Here is a 19,935-nt window from a genome sequence, read left to right as displayed (position 1 = left end):
TGGAAGGGAGGGTGAACTGTGCTGCTGTCTTAGAGTGAGCTGTTCAAAAGGACATGCCCCCGATCCAGGTAAGGCTACTGTTAAGGGGGCGGGCCCCTGTGGAGGTCACTGTCAAGGGGGTGGTTTGCTGTGAAAGTCACTGTTAAAGGGGAAAGCTGCTGTAAAGGTACAGTACAGACCAAAAGTTTGGACACACCTTCTCATTCAAAGAGTTTTCTTTATTTTCATGACTATGAAGGCATCAAAACTATGAATTAACACATGTGGAATTATATACATAACAAACAAGTGCGAAACAACTGAAAATATGTCATATTCTAGGTTCTTCAAAGTAGCCACCTTTTGCTTTGATTACTGTTTTGCCACACTCTTGGCATTCTCTTGATGAGCTTCAAGAGGTGGTCACCTGAAATGGTCTTCCAACAGTCTTGAAGGAGTTCCCAGAGATGCTTAGCACTTGTTGGCCCTTTTGCCTTCACTCTGCAGTCCAGCTCACCCCAAACCATCTCTATTGGGTTCAGGTCCGGTGACTGTGGAGGCCAGGTCATCTGGCGCAGCACCCCATCACTCTCCTTCATGGTCAAATAGCCCTTACTTTCAAAGTTTTCCCAATTTTCCGGCTGACTGATTGACCTTCATTTCTTAAAGTAATGATGGCCACTCGTTTTTCTTTACTTAGCTGCTTTTTTCTTGCCATAATACAAATTCTAACAGTCTATTCAGTAGGACTAGCAGCTGTGTATCCACCTGACTTCTCCTCAACGCAACTAATGGTCCCAACCCCATTTATAAGGCAAGAAATCCCACTTATTAAACCTGACAGGGCACACCTGTGAAGTGAAAACCATTTCAGGTGACTACCTCTTGAAGCTCATCAAGAGAATGCCAAGAGTGTGCAAAGCAGTAATCAAAGCAAAAGGTTGCTAATTTGAAGAACCTAGAATATGACATATTTTCAGTTGTTTCACACTATTTTGTTATGTATATAATTCCACGTGTTAATTCTTAGTTTTGATGCCTTCAGTGTGAATCTACAATCTTCATAGTCATGAAAATAAAGAAAACTCTTTGAATGAGAAGGTGTGTCCAAACTTTTGGTCTGTACTGTACATCGGGTGTCCAGGAAGGTTTTAGCCCAGGTCACAGCTCTCTAGGACGTGCCGTTCCTGAGATAGTCCGAAAAAAATGCATTAACCAATAGACGATTGGTCACATGACCCTTATCAGCCAATAGAAGCTTTCAGATCCTCTAGTCTCCACATACACATTTTTCATACACATTTTTACTCCAGGTTTCCATAACAACCCACTTATTACCTTATTACAAGATGTGCCTTTGTTCCAGCAATAGATGTTTTTATCCTCTGAAAATCCAGTTTATTAAGTATGCAAATGAGCCAGTAAGGTGCCCAGAGGGGTGTCACTCTTGCAGGAATGAGCCCAGTCACGCCCCCTGCCACAATGTATCCACCCTCAAAAGACTTAAAATCCCACCCCCAGACCCCCCTAAGCCACGCTCCCGATCTGATTAGGCCACGCCCCCTCCACTTAGCCGACAGGGATTGAAAAAATGAAGGTAAAAATCAAATTCTGTCAACTGCAGAGGTGGGAGGGAGGGTGACTTTCTCCCTGCAGCCCACACTCAGACTGCGGTCTTAGAGTGGGCTGTTCAAAAGGACATGCCCCTGATGTAGTAAAGGCCACTGTTAAGGGGGCGGTCCCCTGTGGAGGTCACTGTCAAGGGGGTGGTTTGCTGTGAAAGTCACCGTTAAAGGGGAAGGCTGCTGTAAAGGTCAAAGTTAAGGGGGTGGGCTGCTATGGAGGTCCAATTTTAAGGGACATGTCACTGTTATAGTGGATAGTGTTGATATCTTTTAATGACACACACAAACATTGAATGAAATAGATTAAATATACTCGAGCAAAGGCGGGTCCTTCAGCTAGTTTATATATACTCCATACTCGGTTATTGTGGCACTCAATGGCCTTCTCCTGATGCTTCTGCTGCCGCTACCTCCAGACTCGGTCATTGTGCCACTCAGTGGCCTCCTCATACTGCTTCCACTTCCAGACTGTGTCATTGTGCCACTCTGTAGCCTCCTTATACTGCCGTCACCTCCAGACTCTGTCATTGTGCCACTCAGTCGCCTCCTCATACTGCTTCCACCTCCAGACCCTGTTATTGGGCCACTCTGTGGTCTCCTCATGCTGCTTTTAGCTCACCACGATGTCATAGGTCCACTCTGTAGACTTCTCATGCTGCTCCCACCCTCCCCCACTTCTGTTATAAGGAAAGAAAAATGAGACGCACAACAGATCCTGTTTGTGTAGCAGCTATAAGGCCTGTATGGTCCCATCAGAATTGGCTTATGATTTGGTAGCCAAAAGCAGGAGTGCATACAAAACATAGAAGACATGCAAATATTCCATTCACGTGTCATCTCTGTTTTAGATCAACTCCTGTTTTTTTTTTTTTGCATTAGCAATACTCGTGGATTATTGAGCAAATGCTGACCGAGTGAAGGCAGATGCTCCACAGACAGGATCCGTTTATTGTGGGTTATTGTTCTGACGGATCAGAGTAAGGGCAAATTAATCAGTGACATCAACACAAACTTACTGCTGACATCCTCTCCACTCTGTCGGTGGGCTCTACTTGTATAAGCGTTTAATAGAACAGGTTCTGTAGACATCTATGTGGAATCAGGTGACGAGGGTGTAAAAGGAGTGCGCTTCTTCTTTTCACTAGCATTGATCTGTAAGGCCGAGTTGTTACTTCAGTTATTTGGTCAGTTTTGGCTCCGTGACTGCCCAAATAAGTGGTGTGCAGTGATTCTAAGAGCGACGCCTGTCATCTGCATGTCATACTGACTCACAGTATTATTTCACTACCAGAGCAGACTCCCTATGCGTGTTACTGCAAGGCACAGTGTTCTACACCACTATAAAGGCTCTCTGCAACCTGGAAATAGCCGTTTTTTAACGTAATTCGCCACTAATAAATTCGGATCAAAGCTAATTTTTCCCCAAAAATTCGGCGAGCCGGCGATTCAAATTTTTGAAAAATTCGCTCATCTCTAGTATAGATATATAGTATATACGGCAGTGTACTGAAATGTGATGTATGAGGTATAATAGATGCAGTGTGTACAGATATATAGTATATACAGAAGTGTACTCATATATGAGGTACGGGGTATACTAGTATACAAGGTATAATAGATGTAGTGTGTACATGTATATAGTATATACAGCAGTGTACTGATATGTGAGGTACGAGGTATAATAGATACAGTATGTACATATATATAGTATATACAGCAGTGGGGGCCCAATTTAGATTCTTGCTATTGGGCTCAGTGATTTCTATGTATGCCCCTGTGTGTTGCATATTGCTATCCAGTTTTATTTTTACATTTCATCTATCTGTCCTCCGTGTGACCTATCAAAATGATTATACTTAAAGGGGTTGCCTTTTAGGGCATATGGACATTATAGAGGAGGTTCTTCATTTTCAAAACCGTCTATGAGCCAGAACAGATAGCTGCACTAGAGGCTCACGTTCTGGAGGACTCAAGCTGCTCATGTACTACAAGGATTGCCATTAAACTGAATGACCTCCATGTAATAGTAATTTACCCTAGAGCCATATGTGTGGCTGGTAGGGTTAAGCGAACCTGAACTACAAAGTTCTGGTTCGTACCGAACATTGCGAGTGCGGGTACCCAGACCCGAACCCAGACCTTTTCATGTCCGGGTTCGGATTTGGTGTTCGGGTGATTTTATTATTTTCCATTATAACATCGTTGTAGCAGAAAATAATACCATTCTTAAGACAGAATGCAAAAGAGTTTGTGAATTTAGGGGTAAAAAACAAACAAACAAAAAAAACTGCTCACCTGTCTTCTATCTTCTTTCAGCAGGACCTGGAAAAAGACCTGTGATTATGTGGTGAGCACCGTGACGTAATCGCAGGTCCTTTTGAAGACAGGCAGCACAATCATGTGAGTCAGGATTTTTTAACCCCTAAATTGCCATAGTCTTTTGCATTCTGTCTTAATGCTATTATTTTCCGCTATAACCATGTTATAACAGAAAATAATAAAGTGAACCCAAACTTTGACCTGAAGTTCGGCTGAACCCGGCAAACCCAAACTTCCACGGGTTCGCTCATCCCTGCTGGCTGGCCATGACCTCCTCCAGAAAAATTAACTATTTCTAGGGGTACTGGGAGCAGGACCCCTCGCAGCCCCTGCAGCTGCATTCTACAAGGGATTTTCTCTGTTTAGATTATTCCTTGAGGACATTTTTTTTTGAGGAGGTAAGTTCTAGACTTGACAGCGGCGAATCAATGGATGTCGTATATCTGGACTTCTCCAAAGCATTTGACACTGTACCACATAAAAGGTTAGTATATAAAATGAGAATGCTCGGACTGGGAGAAAACATCTGTATGTGGGTAAGTAACTGGCTCAGTGATAGAAAACAGAGGGTGGTTATTAACGGTACACACTCAGATTGGGTCACTGTCACTAGTGGGGTACCTCAGGGGTCAGTATTGGGCCCTATTCTCTTCAATATATTTATTAATGATCTTGTAGAAGGCTTGCATAGTAAAGTATCAATTTTCGCAGATGACACTAAACTGTGTAAAGTAATTTACACTGATGAGGACAGTATACTACTACAGAGGGATCTGGATAGACTGGAGGCTTGGGCAGATAAGTGGCAGATGGGGTTTAACACTGATAAATGTAAAGTTATGCACATGGGAAGGAATAATGCAAGTCACCCGTACATACTAAATGATAAAACACTCGGTAACACTGACATGGAAAAGGATCTAGGAATTTTAATAAACAGCAAACTAAGCTGCAAAAACCAATGTCAGGCAGCTGCTGCCAAGGCCAATAAGATAATGGGTTGCATCAGAAGGGGCATAGATTCCCGTGATAAGAACATAGTCCTACCACTTTACAAATCGCTAGTCAGACCACACATGGAGTACTGTGTACAGTTCTGGGCTCCTGTAAACAAGGCAGACATAGCAGAGCTGGAGAAGGTCCAGAGGAGGGCAACTAAAGTAATAACTGGAATGGGGCAACTACAGTACCCTGAAAGATTATCAAAATTAGAGTTATTCACTTTAGAAAAAAGACGACTGAGGGGAGATCTAATTAATATGTATAAATATATCAAGGGTCAGTACAGAGATCTATCCCATCAGCTATTTATCCCCAGGACTGTGACTGTGACGAGGGGACATCCTCTGCGCCAGGAGGAAAGAAGGTTTGTACACAAACATAGAAAAGGATTCTTTACGGTAAGAGCAGTGAGAATATGGAACTCTCTGCCTGAGGAGGTGGTGATGCTGAGTACAATAAAGGAATTCAAGAGGGGCCTGGACGTATTTCTGGAGCTTAATAATATTACAGGCTATAGCTACTAGAGAGGGGTCTTCCTCTGGATCAACTTGCGGGATAACAGGCCGAACTGGATGGACAAATGTCTTTTTTCGGCCTTATGTACTATGTTACTACTATCTTACTATGTTATATCATATTATGCTTTGCTAATTGTATGAGCTCTGATTGTTGGTCCAATCATTCTATTAGAATCTTCACATCAGTCAAGGTACATGTTGCAAATTTGAAAATGTTAATTTTAGGATTTAATAGAACTAATTAGTGTTGAGCGAATCAAAGGTAACAAAGTGGAATTTGATTTGCCACGAATCTGAATTTCTTGGAGCTCCGTGGTAACAAATCAATTTTTCCTGAAATGGCAGTAAAAAAAGAAAAACATACTCACCTCATCTATTTGATCACTGAGAAGCTGTCACAGCCATCTTGGTTGAAGTAAACGTGCCAATTGTTGTGCGCGCAGGGTGTGGTGACGTCATCACGCTCAAGAATTGATGCGTTTTCTTCAATTAAGATGGTTGTAACATCCTCTCCATGTTCAAATGGATGAGGTAATGACACAAATATTCGTTTTCACAAAAGTTTGCTGCTAAACTGCTTTTGGATCTTTGTTTCAGTTGTCTCTGTGATGTAGTGAAATATAATTACACGCACTTCATACGTTTCAAAGGCTTTTATTGACAATTACATGACATTTATGCAAAGAGTCAGTATTTGCAGTGTTGGCCCTTCTTTTTCAGGACCTCTGTAATTCGACTGGGCATGCTCTCAATCAACTTCTGGGCCAATTCCTGACTGATAGTAACCTATTCTTTCATAATCACTTCTTCGAGTTTGTCAGAATTAGTGGGTTTTTGTTTGTCCACCCGCCTCTTGAGGATTGAGCACAAGTTCTCAATGGGATTAAGATCTGGGGAGTTTCCAGGCCATGGACCCAAAATGTCAATGTTTTGGTCCCCGAGCCACTTAGTTATCACTTTTGCCTTATGGCATGGTGCTCCATTGTGCTGGAAAATGCATTGTTCTTCACCAAACTGTTTTTGGATTGTTGGAAGAAGTTGCTGTTGAAGGGTGTTTTGCTAGAATTCTTTATTCATGGCTGTGTTTTTGGGCAAAATTGTGAGTGAGCCCACTCCCTTGGATGAGAAGCAACCCCACACATGAATGGTCTCAGGATGCTTTACTGTTGGCATGACACAGGACTGATGGTAGCGCTCACCTTTTCTTCTCCGGACAAGCCTTTTTCCAAAACAATCGGAAAGAGGCTTCATCGGAGAATATGACTTTGCCCCAGTCCTCAGCAGTCCATTCACCATATTTTCTGCAGAAGATCAATCTGTTCCTGATGTTTTTTTTTGGAGAGAAGTGGCTTCTTTGCTGCCCTTCTTGACACCAGGCCATCTTCCAAAAGTCTTCGCCTCACTGTGTGTGCAGATGCGCTCACACCTGTCTGCTGCCATTCCTGAGCAAGCTCTGCCTGCACTGGTGGCACTCCGATCCCGCAGCTGAATCCTCTTTAGGAGACAATCCTGGCGCTTGCTGAACTTTCCTGCATGCCCTGAGGCCTTCTTAACAAGACTTGAACCTCTTTCCTTGAAGTTCTTGATGATCCTATAAATTGTTGATTGAGGTGCAATCTTAGTAGCCACAATATCCTTGCTTGTGAAGCAATTTTTATGCAACGCAATGATGGCTGCACGCGTTTCTTTGCAGGTCACTATGGTTAACAATGGAAGAACAATGATTTCAAGCATCACCCTCCTTTTATCAGGTCAAGTCTGCCATTTTAACCCAATCAGCCTGACATAATGATCTCCAGCCTTGTGCTCATCAACATTCTCACCTGAGTTAACAAGGCGATTACTGAAATGATCTCAGCAGGTCCTTTAATGACAGCAATGAAATTCAGTGGAAAGCTTTTTTGGGGATTAAGTTAATTTTCATGGCAAAGAAGGACTATGCAATTCATCTGATCACTTTTCATAACATTCTGGAGTATATGCAAATTGCTATTATAAAAACTTAAGCAGCAACTTTTCCAATTTTCAATATTTATGTAATTCTCAAAACTTTTGGCCACAACTGTACATTATTATTGTCAAGCAGTTATTTGTTAGTGTGCTGATTCAGAGCATTAGTTAGCTCTTTTGACTAAAGCCAGTCATTGATTAGAAAATATTAAAAGGGTTGTTCACAGCTGGGGACCTTTTCTACAGACCTCCCAGTGTGGCCTGAGACAGGGTGATAATTATACAGAACTTAATTAATTTCCACCACTGAGTTCTGGCTCCATTGCTACCTCGTTGGCTCTGCAGGTTCAGTGTCTTCAGAATGTTTATAGGTTCACTTTATTAAAGACCCATGAGCACTTCATGTTCCACCATATAGTGTCTCCATAATATGGCATACTATGGACACCAAAAAACCTTTGTATATGGCTGTATAAAATCAGAGGAACACAGAGGTACAGTATGGATTAAAATTATGGATCACTACAACAAACATTGATACAGGGTGTGACACAGTGAGGGAATGTGTCTGGCAAGGCAGGTATTTTCCTCCCAGCATGTGCGTCTGGGCTGGTTTCAGTGTCAGTCTGGGTTTTGGCAGCACATGGCTGTCCTTAAATAGGCAGCTGGGCTCAGCAGAGATGTCTCTGTTTTTGGGGATCTGAGGCTTTGTGCCATGCTGGAGGGCTGAGAGCCACACGCTGGGGAAACATGGCCCACTAAAGCCTGCTGTGGAGTGTGGACTACTGGAGGCAGAACTGCCAGCAAGGTGACTTATGTTATATGAACTTTCCATTGTGTGTGAATTAACACCAAGACTGCAAAGTTACGTGCTTTTTTGTGCAATTGCCTCAAGTGTGAATAAACACTGACATTTTGAGTTAAGAACTTGCATTTTGCCTCTGTACTGCACCCGCTTACCCTATCTACCAGAGCAAAACCCCACAAGGGGTACTCCTTGTAGAGAGCTCTTAGTAGGTGTGAGTACACTCAATGCATCTCTGGGAAAAATGTATGTAAATTAGCCCTCTTTATAAAAAGAAAAGAAAGCTGAATTTCTAGTGCCACCAGATGTAAGGTAGCTATCCTATAAATTTTAAACATACCTTGATGCATAAGGCTACTTTCACACTAGTGTTTTGGTTTCCGTTTGTGAGAACCGTTCAGGGCTCTCAAAAGCGGTCCAAAATAGATCAGTTTTGCCCTAATGCATTCTGAATGGAAAAGGATCCGCTCAGAATGCATCAGTTTGCCTGGAGGCAGACACCAAAAAGCTGCCTGCAGCGTTTTGCTGTCCGCCTGACGAAGCAGAGCCAAATGGATCTGTCCTGGCACACAATGTAAGTCAATGTTGACGGTTCCGTTTTCTCTGACACAATCTGGCACAATAGAAAACGGATCCGTCCCCCGTTGACTTTCAATGGTGTTCAAGACAGATCCGTCATGACTATAGAAGACATAACACAACCGGATCCGTTCATGACGGATGCATGAGGTTGTATTATTGTATTGAAGCGTTTTTTGCAAATAAATGACAGATCAGCAAAAAACACTAGTGTGAAAGTAGCCTAATTTAGGATTATAGCTAAGTTAGTACCTCATGTACAGCTGTTTTGGAGTGATTGCTGTCATCAGTGCAGATAAGGAAGAACAGGGCTAACTAGGTAGGAATCTTTTGTCAGGACCTGGAGGTACTTTTTATTCTTGTAGAGCCTAGTAGGGGAAATAAGTCTTATAGGTCATGGAATTCCTAGATGGATGGTAACTATATGATAACCTGTCTGCAGATCAGCTACCTGCTTAGCTTTAATACTAAATTTCTATATCTCAAGGCCTGTTTAAAAGCTTGCAAATTGACATACTGTAGGATAACTACCTTCCATCTGTAGGCACTAGAGACACAGCTTTCTTTTCTTTTTGGAAAGTGAACTAATTTGCAAATATAGGTTGATAACATGGCCATGTGTAGATAAGCTTAGTTTCTTTTGAATGCTGTAATAGAAATGATCTTGTCAGATATCACTGATACAAAAAGGAAAATATTTTACTTACTTTTGGAAGAAAATATCCTTTAAAGGTCACATCTTTGGTTGTTTCGTGAGCCAAATTCAGAGGAACAATGTCAGAGAACCTCTGGATTTCATGTATTACTGCATTTGTGAAGGGCATTTGTCCTCGGTGGCTGTACATGGGTTGTGCAGATCCTAAGACTCGAGAAATCTCCAACTGGACCTTTTCTAAGCAAAATAAGAGAAAATACTAAAATTAACATATTTTATTTTCTTGTTAGCTCTTGTCTATAGGAGGTGGTTATTTCTTTATTTTAAAGACACTTTATGTTCATGGGTTATTGGCCAAATGGAAAACTCATTCCCAATCATTGCAGAGTGTAAAAGGTCTGCCGGTCAGCTGGCAAATGAGTTAGCTTTTTTTGTTCCCTGATCGGATCTTTTATGCCAGCTTAAATATTATCAGTTTATCCAAGTACTGGCAACTCCTAATCCTATTGATATGCACAGAAAGCAAACAAAACTGGAAATACCTGGAAGAGACCCAAGCAATTTAGATGTCGTCCCTGATTAACCCTGGAGACATTCCTACTTTCTTACAAGGGTTGGGAAACATATGCACATTAATGTTGCTTGCATTATATTCTTGTTTGTTATCAATGTTCACATAGGATGTCCGAACATATAATTGCTCCACAGTCACCTCCAAATAGGGTTGTTGGCATCCTTGGAGCCCATTATTGTACCAGAGTTTACTCCCACTGGAAGATCTTCTGGGGGTCTGACTCAAAACTAATAATCACAATGTCACGGACTACACTAGAATAAAGGCAGTGGGGTATTTTTGAGTGCTAAAGAGATGGCTACCAGGCAACTCAGCTATGCTCCAATCTTTCTACCTTGATAAATACTCTTTTTTTTTTTTATCTTAATATGGCATTTTTATTGTCACATGTGTCTTTATTTCAGATTCAACAGACTTTGTTAAAATATAAATACTAGACATAGTCAGTGGGCTCCTAACTTCAGCTTAGGTGGAGTTGTAGGTTTTCCTTTGACAGAGAGCCATAGCTTGGAAACGAAGGGCTTAATATGAAGCACCTTGTATACCTTGGATTTTTGGGTATTTTATCATCAGTAGAAGTCCCCAGCGCAATGTGGTGGATGTTGTCTCCATTCCAGCAGAAAATAAGTTCCTGACAACTCTTGTCAAATTTCCGTTGTGGAAGTACGATTGGGGGTTTCCTGCCTCCTGCAAAGAAGGTTGGTATACAAATTGAGTTCTCACTACATTATCGTCCATACATTCAGCAGATATAAATATAAACACAAAATTTACTATTTAGACAATTGCTTTCACTGGGTTACAATTTATTTATTTTTGTCAGCAGCTGTTATCTCATCTTAGAAGGGTACTAAAACAGGCCAAGTTAATGTATATAGGTAACTGGTCACTGAGTATTGAAGCAATCAGTACTACTGAGTTATCATTGACAGATGTTAGGATATAACTAGAGATGAGCGCAGTTTTGATCACGCCGCCCCCGTCATTTAACCCTTCAGATGCTGCGTTCAACACTGATTGCGGCACCTTACATTCAGGTGCTCAGGGGTTAATCGGAGGCTATCCATTCCCATCTTGATTGAATAAAAACCGCCAAAGAACCTGGAACATGAAGATGTCACCACGTGATCATGCTGACCGTGCACGGTGATGTCTTCAAGCTCGCCGTGGGTTTTCATCAACCAAGACAGGAGCGGACGGCTTCTCTGTGAACAAATGGATAAGGTAAGTATATATTTTTTGTATTTTCACCCACCAGTTTAGGAAAAATTGATTTGTTACCACGAAGCGTGAGAAAATTCGGCTTTGTGGCAAGTCAAATTTTTCCTAAACTTTGGATCGAATTCCACTTCAGATGCTTCAATTCACTCAACACTAGTTATAACGGTTTGGGTGAACATGGGTTGGATGCAATGTGCAGATGTGTCTACTCTTATCTTTGATCTAACATGGTAAGGATTCCAAATTGTCATGAAACCAATTCATTACACCCCAACATGCTAGGAAAACCGTTATCAGGCTGCAATTGACAATGCAACTTTGTGTAAAAAGTTGAATAGACATCTTGTGACACAACATCGCAAAATCATGTTGTTTTGAACAGCTGGTCACATATCAAGCTGAGAGGAAAAGGAATACAGGGAGTGCAGAATTATTAGGCAAGTTGTATTTTTGAGGATTAATTTTATTATTGAACAACAACCATGTTCTCAATGAACCCAAAAAAACTCATTAATATCAAAGCTGAATATTTTTGGAAGTAGTTTTTTGTTTTAGCTATTTTTGGGGGATATCTGTGTGTGCAGGTGACTATTACTGTGCATAATTATTAGGCAACTTAACAAAACACAAATATATACCCATTTCAATTATTTATTTTTACCAGTGAAACCAATATAACATCTCAACATTCACAAATATACATTTCTGAAATTCAAAAACAAAACAAAAACAAATCAGTGACCAATATAGCCACCTTTCTTTGCAAGGACACTCAAAAGCCTGCCATCCATGAATTCTGTCAGTGTTTTGATCTGTTCACCATCAACATTGCGTGCAGCAGCAACCACAGCCTCCCAGACACTGTTCAGAGAGGTATACTGTTTTCCCTCCTTGTAAATCTCACATTTGATGATGGACCACAGGTTCTCAATGGGGTTCAGATCAGGTGAACAAGGAGGCCATGTCATTAGTTTTTCTTCTTTTATACCCTTTCTTGCCAGCTGTGGAGTACTTGGACGCGTGTGATGGAGCATTGTCCTGCATGAAAATCATGTTTTTCTTGAAGGATGCAGACTTCTTCCTGTACCACTGCTTGAAGAAGGTGTCTTCCAGAAACTGGCAGTAGGACTGGGAGTTGAGCTTGACTCCATCCTCAACCCGAAAAGGCCCCACAAGCTCATCTTTGATGATACCAGCCCAAACCAGTACTCCACCTCCACCTTGCTGGCGTCTGAGTCGGACTGGAGCTCTCTGCCCTTTACCAATCCAGCCATGGGCCCATCCATCTGGCCCATCAAGACTCACTCTCATTTCATCAGTCCATAAAACCTTAGAAAAATCAGTCTTGAGATATTTCTTGGCCCAGTCTTGACGTTTCAGCTTGTGTGTCTTGTTCAGTGGTGGTCGTCTTTCAGCCTTTCTTACCTTGGCCATGTCTCTGAGTATTGCACACCTTGTGCTTTTGGGCACTCCAGTGATGTTGCAGCTCTGAAATATGGCCAAACTGGTGGCAAGTGGCATCTTGGCAGCTGCACGCTTGACTTTTCTCAGTTCATGGGCAGTTATTTTGCGCCTTGGTTTTTCCACACGCTTCTTGCGACCCTGTTGACTATTTTGAATGAAACACTTGATTGTTCGATGATCATGCTTCAGAAGCTTTGCAATTTTAAGAGTGCTGCATCCCTCTGCAAGATATCTCACTATTTTTGACTTTTCTGAGCCTGTCAAGTCCTTCTTTTGACCCATTTTGCCAAAGGAAAGGAAGTTGCGTAATAATTATGCACACCTGATATAGGGTGTTGATGTCATTAGACCACACCCCTTCTCATTACAGAGATGCACATCACCTAATATGCTTAATTGGTAGTAGGCTTTCGAGCCTATACAGCTTGGAGTAAGACAACATGCATAAAGAGGAAGATGTGGTCAAAATACTCATTTGCCTAATAATTCTGCACTCCCTGTACACACACCTTTATTCTAATAGCTCGCTATTAACCCCCAAATCCAGGAATGTGTATGTGTAACAGCTCAATTGTTTTATTTTACTAAACCTATATCATCATAGGACAAACATTGCAACAAACTAATAATACCCTAACACATTCTTCTTAAAGGGGTTGTCTCACTTCAGCAAGTGGCATTTATCATGTAGAGAAATTTAGTACAAGCCCTTACTAACATATTGTTATTATCCATATTGCTTCCTTTGCTGGCTGGATTTATTTTCCCATCACATTATACACTGCTTATTTACAGACCACCCTGCAATCCATCAGTGGTGGTCGAGCTTGCACAATGTAGGAAAAAACACAAGCCTATATCTGCTCCCATGGTCCCGGCCACACTATAGGAAAAAGGCTGACTCTTTTCCTTATAGTGCGCAAGCACGACCACCACTGATGGATTGAAGGGTGGTCTGTAACCATGGAAATGAGCAGTGTATAATGTGATGGAAAAACAAATCCAGCCATCAAAGGAAGCGATATGGATAATAACAATACATTAGTAAGTGGCCTGTATTGACTTTCTCTACGTGATAAATGCCACTTACTGAAGTGAGACAACCCCTTTAGAGTTGATTCAAATGGAGGACTTCAAGCAAAACTATTGTTAATGAAATTTAATGACAACAAATCATTTTACCTAACCAATGACAGACCGCCATCTTTTAAAACAAAGTTTAAAGTGTTTAAAATTTCCATCTCAATGTGTCAAATAAACAATTGTTTCTTTAAAATAAGATTGTTCAATATTTGGCGCATGCACACGACAGTGTTTTTTCACTGTCAGTGATTTGGCTTCAGTGGTCCGTGTCCGATTTTGTTTCAGTTGTGTTTCCTTGTGTCTTCCTTTTTTTTGTCTGACAGGGGGAAAAATGCTGTAAGAGGGCTGTGTACTAGCTTGTACACACTGTGATACCTTTTGGCGCAAAACCACAATAGCGAATGTCGTCTTTTTTTAGAAATATTTATTTGTTCGGGTGACAACGCGTTTCGGAGTAAAAACACTCCTTTATCAAGTCTAAAAGAAACAGTAGTATGTGAAGTGATGGTATCAGGGGATAATACATAAGGATAAAACATATCGAAAGAACAAAATATATATATATGTATAGGTATGTAAATAACAATAATAGTAGATCATAACAATAATGGATCAGATAGAGGTGGGATTAAAATTTGCGGTATAAAATATACGGTAAAAGAGTTTTTAAAAAATGCGAGAGGGAGCCGTGGTTGAAGCGGTGGCCTAGGTACAGAGAGAACGGATGGACTAATATAATATTATGGTACTATGATTAAAAAGTAATAAATAATAAAATAAAGGATAGAAAATATAATGAAAATATAATGAAATAAAGCTGTAATTTTGGATGTGACTGTGGGTGCAACTGTCAGGGGATTCATAATTGATTGTATTATTGCTCCAGTTGTGATTGGGCTAACTACAAATGTACTTTTGTTTGAAAGATGATACATATATATACGCATATACACACACACCTGCATGTGGAATAGGAAGCAAACTTATACATATAGATACTTAAATACACATGTACAATAGTAAAAGATGTGATGGTATATGTGGGTGGTGGGGGAGGCGATGGGGGGAAAGATGGTGGAGGCAGTTACCTTATGGGCCGGGCATACACGATTGGCAGGGCTGGTCCAATTGCTAAAGTTAAAATAAGGGGAAAGACATTATTATCCATGTGGGTTAAATGTTCAAATTGGTATGGGTGGTTAGTTTAAATGATCAGATTTATTGGGATACATGGTGTAAGGGTATTGGTCAGCTTGTTACCTGGTGCCTGGTCCTGTCCTTGTGTAGCGCGGCTTGCCATGTGCGTGCAGGCGCGCGCTTTAAGAGCCGAACAGAGGGAGGAGGTGTGGCAGTGTGCCAGCATTCGATTGGAGGATGTGAGGAGGCGGGGGGCGGGGCTGTTCGCGGACTGCTGCGGTGGAATTCCTTAGTGTCTGTGCGCTCTGGGGAAGGTGTGGCAGCTTGCTGGCAGTTCATTGGGGGATGTGGGAAGGCAGGGGGCGGAGCTATTCTCGGGCTGCTGCGGTGAACTCTGTTGATGTCAGTGCGCTTAGTGACCTGATGTTGTTGCGCTGATGTCGGCGGTTATGTGCTGATGTCGGGGAATAGGGTGTGTGGGTGTAGGGTGTATGGATAGGATCAGTGCTGTGGGTGGTTGGTGATACCTGGGTGGACAAAATTAGGATGAGATGAGGTTGATTGAGGGGGCAACATGAGGTTAATGAGGTGTGGTGGTGAATGTGGGTGATAGTGGGTGACGATGGTGATGATGATAATGGCACCCCTGATGATGATGATTGTTATAGTGGTGTTAAAGGGGATTAGTTGATGCGACTACATGGTGGATAATTATTGTGTGATGGTGTAGGTGATGGTGTATGGTAATATTGATGATGATGGACCGAATTGCGTACTCACCTGTATATGTGTATATGTGTGTGCACGCACACACGTGCATGCGGACACCGGTGTGAATGGATTGGGTAACTATATAAATTTATATACGTGCATGTTCACTCGCATGTACATACATACACAAGCAACTGCATGTGAATGTCAATGTGAGTATGATTGGTAATGTTTTCGGAATGTGTGTTTTGACGGAGGGGGGGTTTTGGCTATTAGAAGCAGTTGCTTTCAAGTGATTCGTTAAGACCATACGGCTCTATTGTCTGTAGTTTGAATATCCAAAACATTTCTTTTCTTCTTAATTTTTGGTAGAAAGATACCGGCAGCATACCTCATCCGGATCGGATTTTTATCCCCCCCGCCTTTGCAAGTGTTGTGCTGACACAAGCACAAACACCAGAAGGTGAGTGGAACTACTGATACAATACTCTATCTAACACTATCTACCAGAAACTACTACCCTATGAGCGCCTTGTTTACCGTTTATCTCGCCAAATTAGGGGGAAAAATGGGAAGGGTAATGAAAAGTGTAATTTTATTGCACCAAGGTCTTGTAGAAAAAAAACGGACACGGACGCGGACACGGATGACATATGAGTTGTGCATCCATTTTATTTTCACGGACCTATTGACTTGAATGGGTCCATCCTCCGTTTTCCACTGACAAGAATAGGACAGTTTATGTTTTTTTGACAGACTGGAATCACGGATCACCGACGCGGAGAAAAACCGGAGGACTATCAGTTTTTTTTCACAGCTCCATAGAAATAAATGGGACCTCCGCTAAACTGTGAAAAATGACGGAACGGACGTAGATGCACACAACGGTCGTGTGCGTGAGGCCTAACTATAACAGTGAAGTTGTTGTTATGGAAAACTGGTGTAAAACTGTGTATATGTCAAGACTCTGTGTATATGTGAGCCTCTATTGGCTAATAAGGGTTATGTGACTGTGTGTATGGCAGTTAGGATATGATTGAATCTGCAAGCTCCTATTGGCTAATATATTTTTTGGGAATATCTAAAGAACGGTACGTCCTAGAGAACTGAGACCTTTATGAAAATCTTCCCAGACCTTGCCAAATTTGGTGCAGATCGCTCCAGTCATTTGGTTGTCCATAAAGACAAAACAGACAGACAGAAGTTTGCTTTTATATATATATATATATATATATATATATATATAGATAGATAAAACAAGAGAGAGAAAAAAAAAAAAAAACAGGAGGCAGCGCCTCGTGTGTAAAACCGTAGATATTTTTATAAAAACCACCAAAGCACTGATTGCGCTTCCCGTGTTTGGTTGTGAAGAGGCACAACTCCTATGGATCACTTTAGCTGGTAGAAAAGCCCGTCCAGCTTGCGGGGGTGACTGCTGCTGCTGCCTAGGTTCTTGCCGGTAGCCGTGGGGTACGGTGTCCGGGATTAGGTAGTGGTGGATAGTGATAAAAAATTGAACCTTATTTATAACGGCGCTGCTGCAGAAGACAGGACTCAGATAGGTAAAATAAAGTAGGTTCTTTATTAATATAAGTCTACGCGTTTCTGGGGCGGACTGCCCCCTTCATCAGGACAATGGGTCTGTTCATTGGGGGTTTTGGTTACTGTGCTTTTTATGGGGTTTTTTGGCGCAATAGTACGGGATTCTGTGGGCGTGGGGACGTCGGCGGGGGGCGTGTCCGCACGTGCTTTTGTTGTTATCGTTGCTATGGCGCTTGCTGGCATGTTATTGGCTGTGTCTATTCTGCCGGCGGGTCGTTGTAGGACCTAGCTTGCGTGCTGTGTGGGCGGGGTGGTGACGTCACGCTCCTGGTTGTCTTGTTGGTGTCTGGGCCGGCTTTGTTTTGCTGACGTCTTAAGTGGGCGGTAGCACTGTAGCGCTCCTGACTAGCTTATTGGTGTATGGGCCGGCTTTCCTTGCGTCTCCTGGGAGGGCTTGAATGACGTATTCTGTGGGCGGTGCGATGGTCCTCGTGTTCTAGTGTTTGTGGGCGGTTACCATCCTCGCTTGGTTTGTGTGTCCATCCGAGTGGTAGGCGTGGCTTGAGTGGCGCTGGCCTGCTGTGTTCTATCGTATAGAGAAGTGAGTGGTGTGGCTCGGGTGCTGTTTCAGGTCTCCAGTTGGTTGATCTGTCAGACTCAAAAAGGGATTATTATATGCCCCAAGCATATGTGTGGTTCTGTATTGCGATAGTTTGTGTGTAAGGGGTATAAACAATTGTTCCAGTATATAAAAGCATCTGGCCTAGATTCATATGGATTTGTTGTATGCCGCAACATATGTATGCGTCTGTAGTGGGGTTATTCACGTGTCAGGGGTATGGGCAAGTGTTTCTGTCTATAAAACGCGTGTGGACGGGGCGTGAAGTGTGTAAAAATACGAATACAAAACAAATGATCATAAAAAGAGGAGAGATGAAATGAATCTCAAATAAATATGATAAAAGATACAAACAAGGTACAAAAAAGGGGAGTAATGAGAATAAAGGACAAAATAAAGATAAAAATAGTAATAAAAATAAAAATAAATATAAACATAAAAATAAATATAAATAGAATAGGAGTAATAATAATATAGAGATAGTATATATATAAGAAATATATATATATATATATACACATGCTCGTAGTGGTCGTGATGATGGACGAGAACGTATTAAAAAAGGGGATGGAGTGAAGAAGTGGGACTGTTAGTCTGAGGGTCTTATCACTCTAGGTATTCTTGTTGTGAAGGGATGTATATTTTGGATCGGGCTAGGATCCGTATATTGCAGATGGTAGTCAGTGAGGGTCGGTGAGGGGTTTATGTCTGTATGTTGTGGGGGTTTATGTTTGTAGTCAATTGTAGGAGGGTTTTTTTCTTTTGGGGGCATAGAGAGGGTAGGGTGGTGAGGGTAAAGGGTAAGCGCGGAATCCTAAAATGGTCAATATTAGTGCATACCCATAAGTGTGCTCAACATAAAGTGAGCTGCATGTTTGGTGCGCATGGGCGCACGTATGTGCGTCTGTAGGTGTTGTGGGGTATGAGTATAGTTCAGAATTACAAGATGGTTTCACTGATCTCATTTAATCCAAAGGGGGTTAGGGTGTCCAGTTGGAATATCCAAAATACTTCTCGTCTCTGCAGGCTGGTGAATCTGTTGTAGGGGTTTGCTGGTACGTAGTCAATGGGTGTGATTTTTATCTCATGTTTGTCTTTTTCTGCTGTGGTCATGCAGTGTCTGGAGATGTTATGTTTCACGCTCTGTTTCCGTATATTGTATCTGTGTTGGTTTAATCTGCAATGTAGTGGCTGTGTGGTACGGCCCACATATTGGAGGCCGCATTGGCATTCAATCAGGTAGATGACATAGCTGCTTTTGCAGGTGAGGTTATGTTTGATTTTGAAAGTGGCACCGTTTTTTGTTGATGTAAAGGTTGTGCTTTTATGTGTAATGGTATTACAACAGAGGCAGCGTCTTTCGTTACATTTATAGCTGCCCGTTATTTTCTGTGTTGTGCACTTTTTTTCTCCCGTGTCCTGTTTTGGTTTGTTTGGGGCCACGGTACTCTTGATTGTGGGGGCTCTTCTGTATGTAATTATTGGTTTATTGGGTAGGTATTTTTTGAGATAAGGGTCTTGTTTCAGAATGTGCCAATGTTTTATTAGTATTGTGCGTATGTCATTATTGGATGTATTTTATTGTGTGATGAGGTTGAGATGTCGTTCTGTTCGGGTTCCGTTTTCCTCTGTCATTTTTTTGGTCAGGCATTCTTTTTGAGTATTTTTAATGCTTCTTTTGTATGCGTCTGTAACGAGACTTTTTGGGTATCCTTTTTCAATGAAGCGTTTTTGTAGAATTTTGGCTTGTTTTTTGAAGTCTGAATCCTCTGTGCAGTTGCGTCTGACCCGTTTATATTGACTATAAGGCACGTTCTGTAGCCATTTTTTGTGGTGGAAGCTTTTGTAGTGTATGTAGCTGTTTGTATCTACCTGTTTAAAAAAAGTTTTTGTTATGAGGGTGTTGTTTGTGATAGTGATTGAGATGTCTAAAAAATCTATGTGCGTTCTGTCGAAGTTTGGGGTGAGGGTAATCCCCCAATCGGTGCTGTTTAAGTTTTGGCAGAATTCTATTGATGCGGATTCGTTTCCGTCCCAGATGATAAAGATATAGTCTATGTATCTTTTGTAATATATGATTTCTTTCCTATTGCTTTCATAGACGTGTATTTTTTCAAATTGGCCCATAAAGATATTTGCAAAGGCCGGTGCC

General features: G+C 41.6%; 1 protein-coding gene across 2 annotated transcripts in view; it reads right to left on the bottom strand.

Annotated features, from left to right (window-relative positions):
- LOC122935957 (cytochrome P450 2K1-like) overlaps nt 1-19,935 on the bottom strand; it is a 73,712-nt gene that overhangs the window by 36,662 nt on the left and 17,115 nt on the right. For both annotated transcript variants that reach the window (XM_044291926.1, XM_044291925.1), the window contains exons 6-7: nt 10,552-10,693; nt 9,485-9,669 (exon numbers count right to left, since the gene is read on the bottom strand). In XM_044291926.1, the coding sequence (XP_044147861.1) occupies nt 9,485-9,669; nt 10,552-10,693 (327 nt within the window). The remainder of the gene's footprint in view (nt 1-9,484; nt 9,670-10,551; nt 10,694-19,935) is intronic.

Source organism: Bufo gargarizans, chromosome 4 (genome assembly GCF_014858855.1).
Source record: "Bufo gargarizans isolate SCDJY-AF-19 chromosome 4, ASM1485885v1, whole genome shotgun sequence".
Classification (NCBI taxonomy): domain Eukaryota; kingdom Metazoa; phylum Chordata; class Amphibia; order Anura; family Bufonidae; genus Bufo; species Bufo gargarizans.
This window is presented reverse-complemented; position numbering and strand designations above follow the sequence as displayed.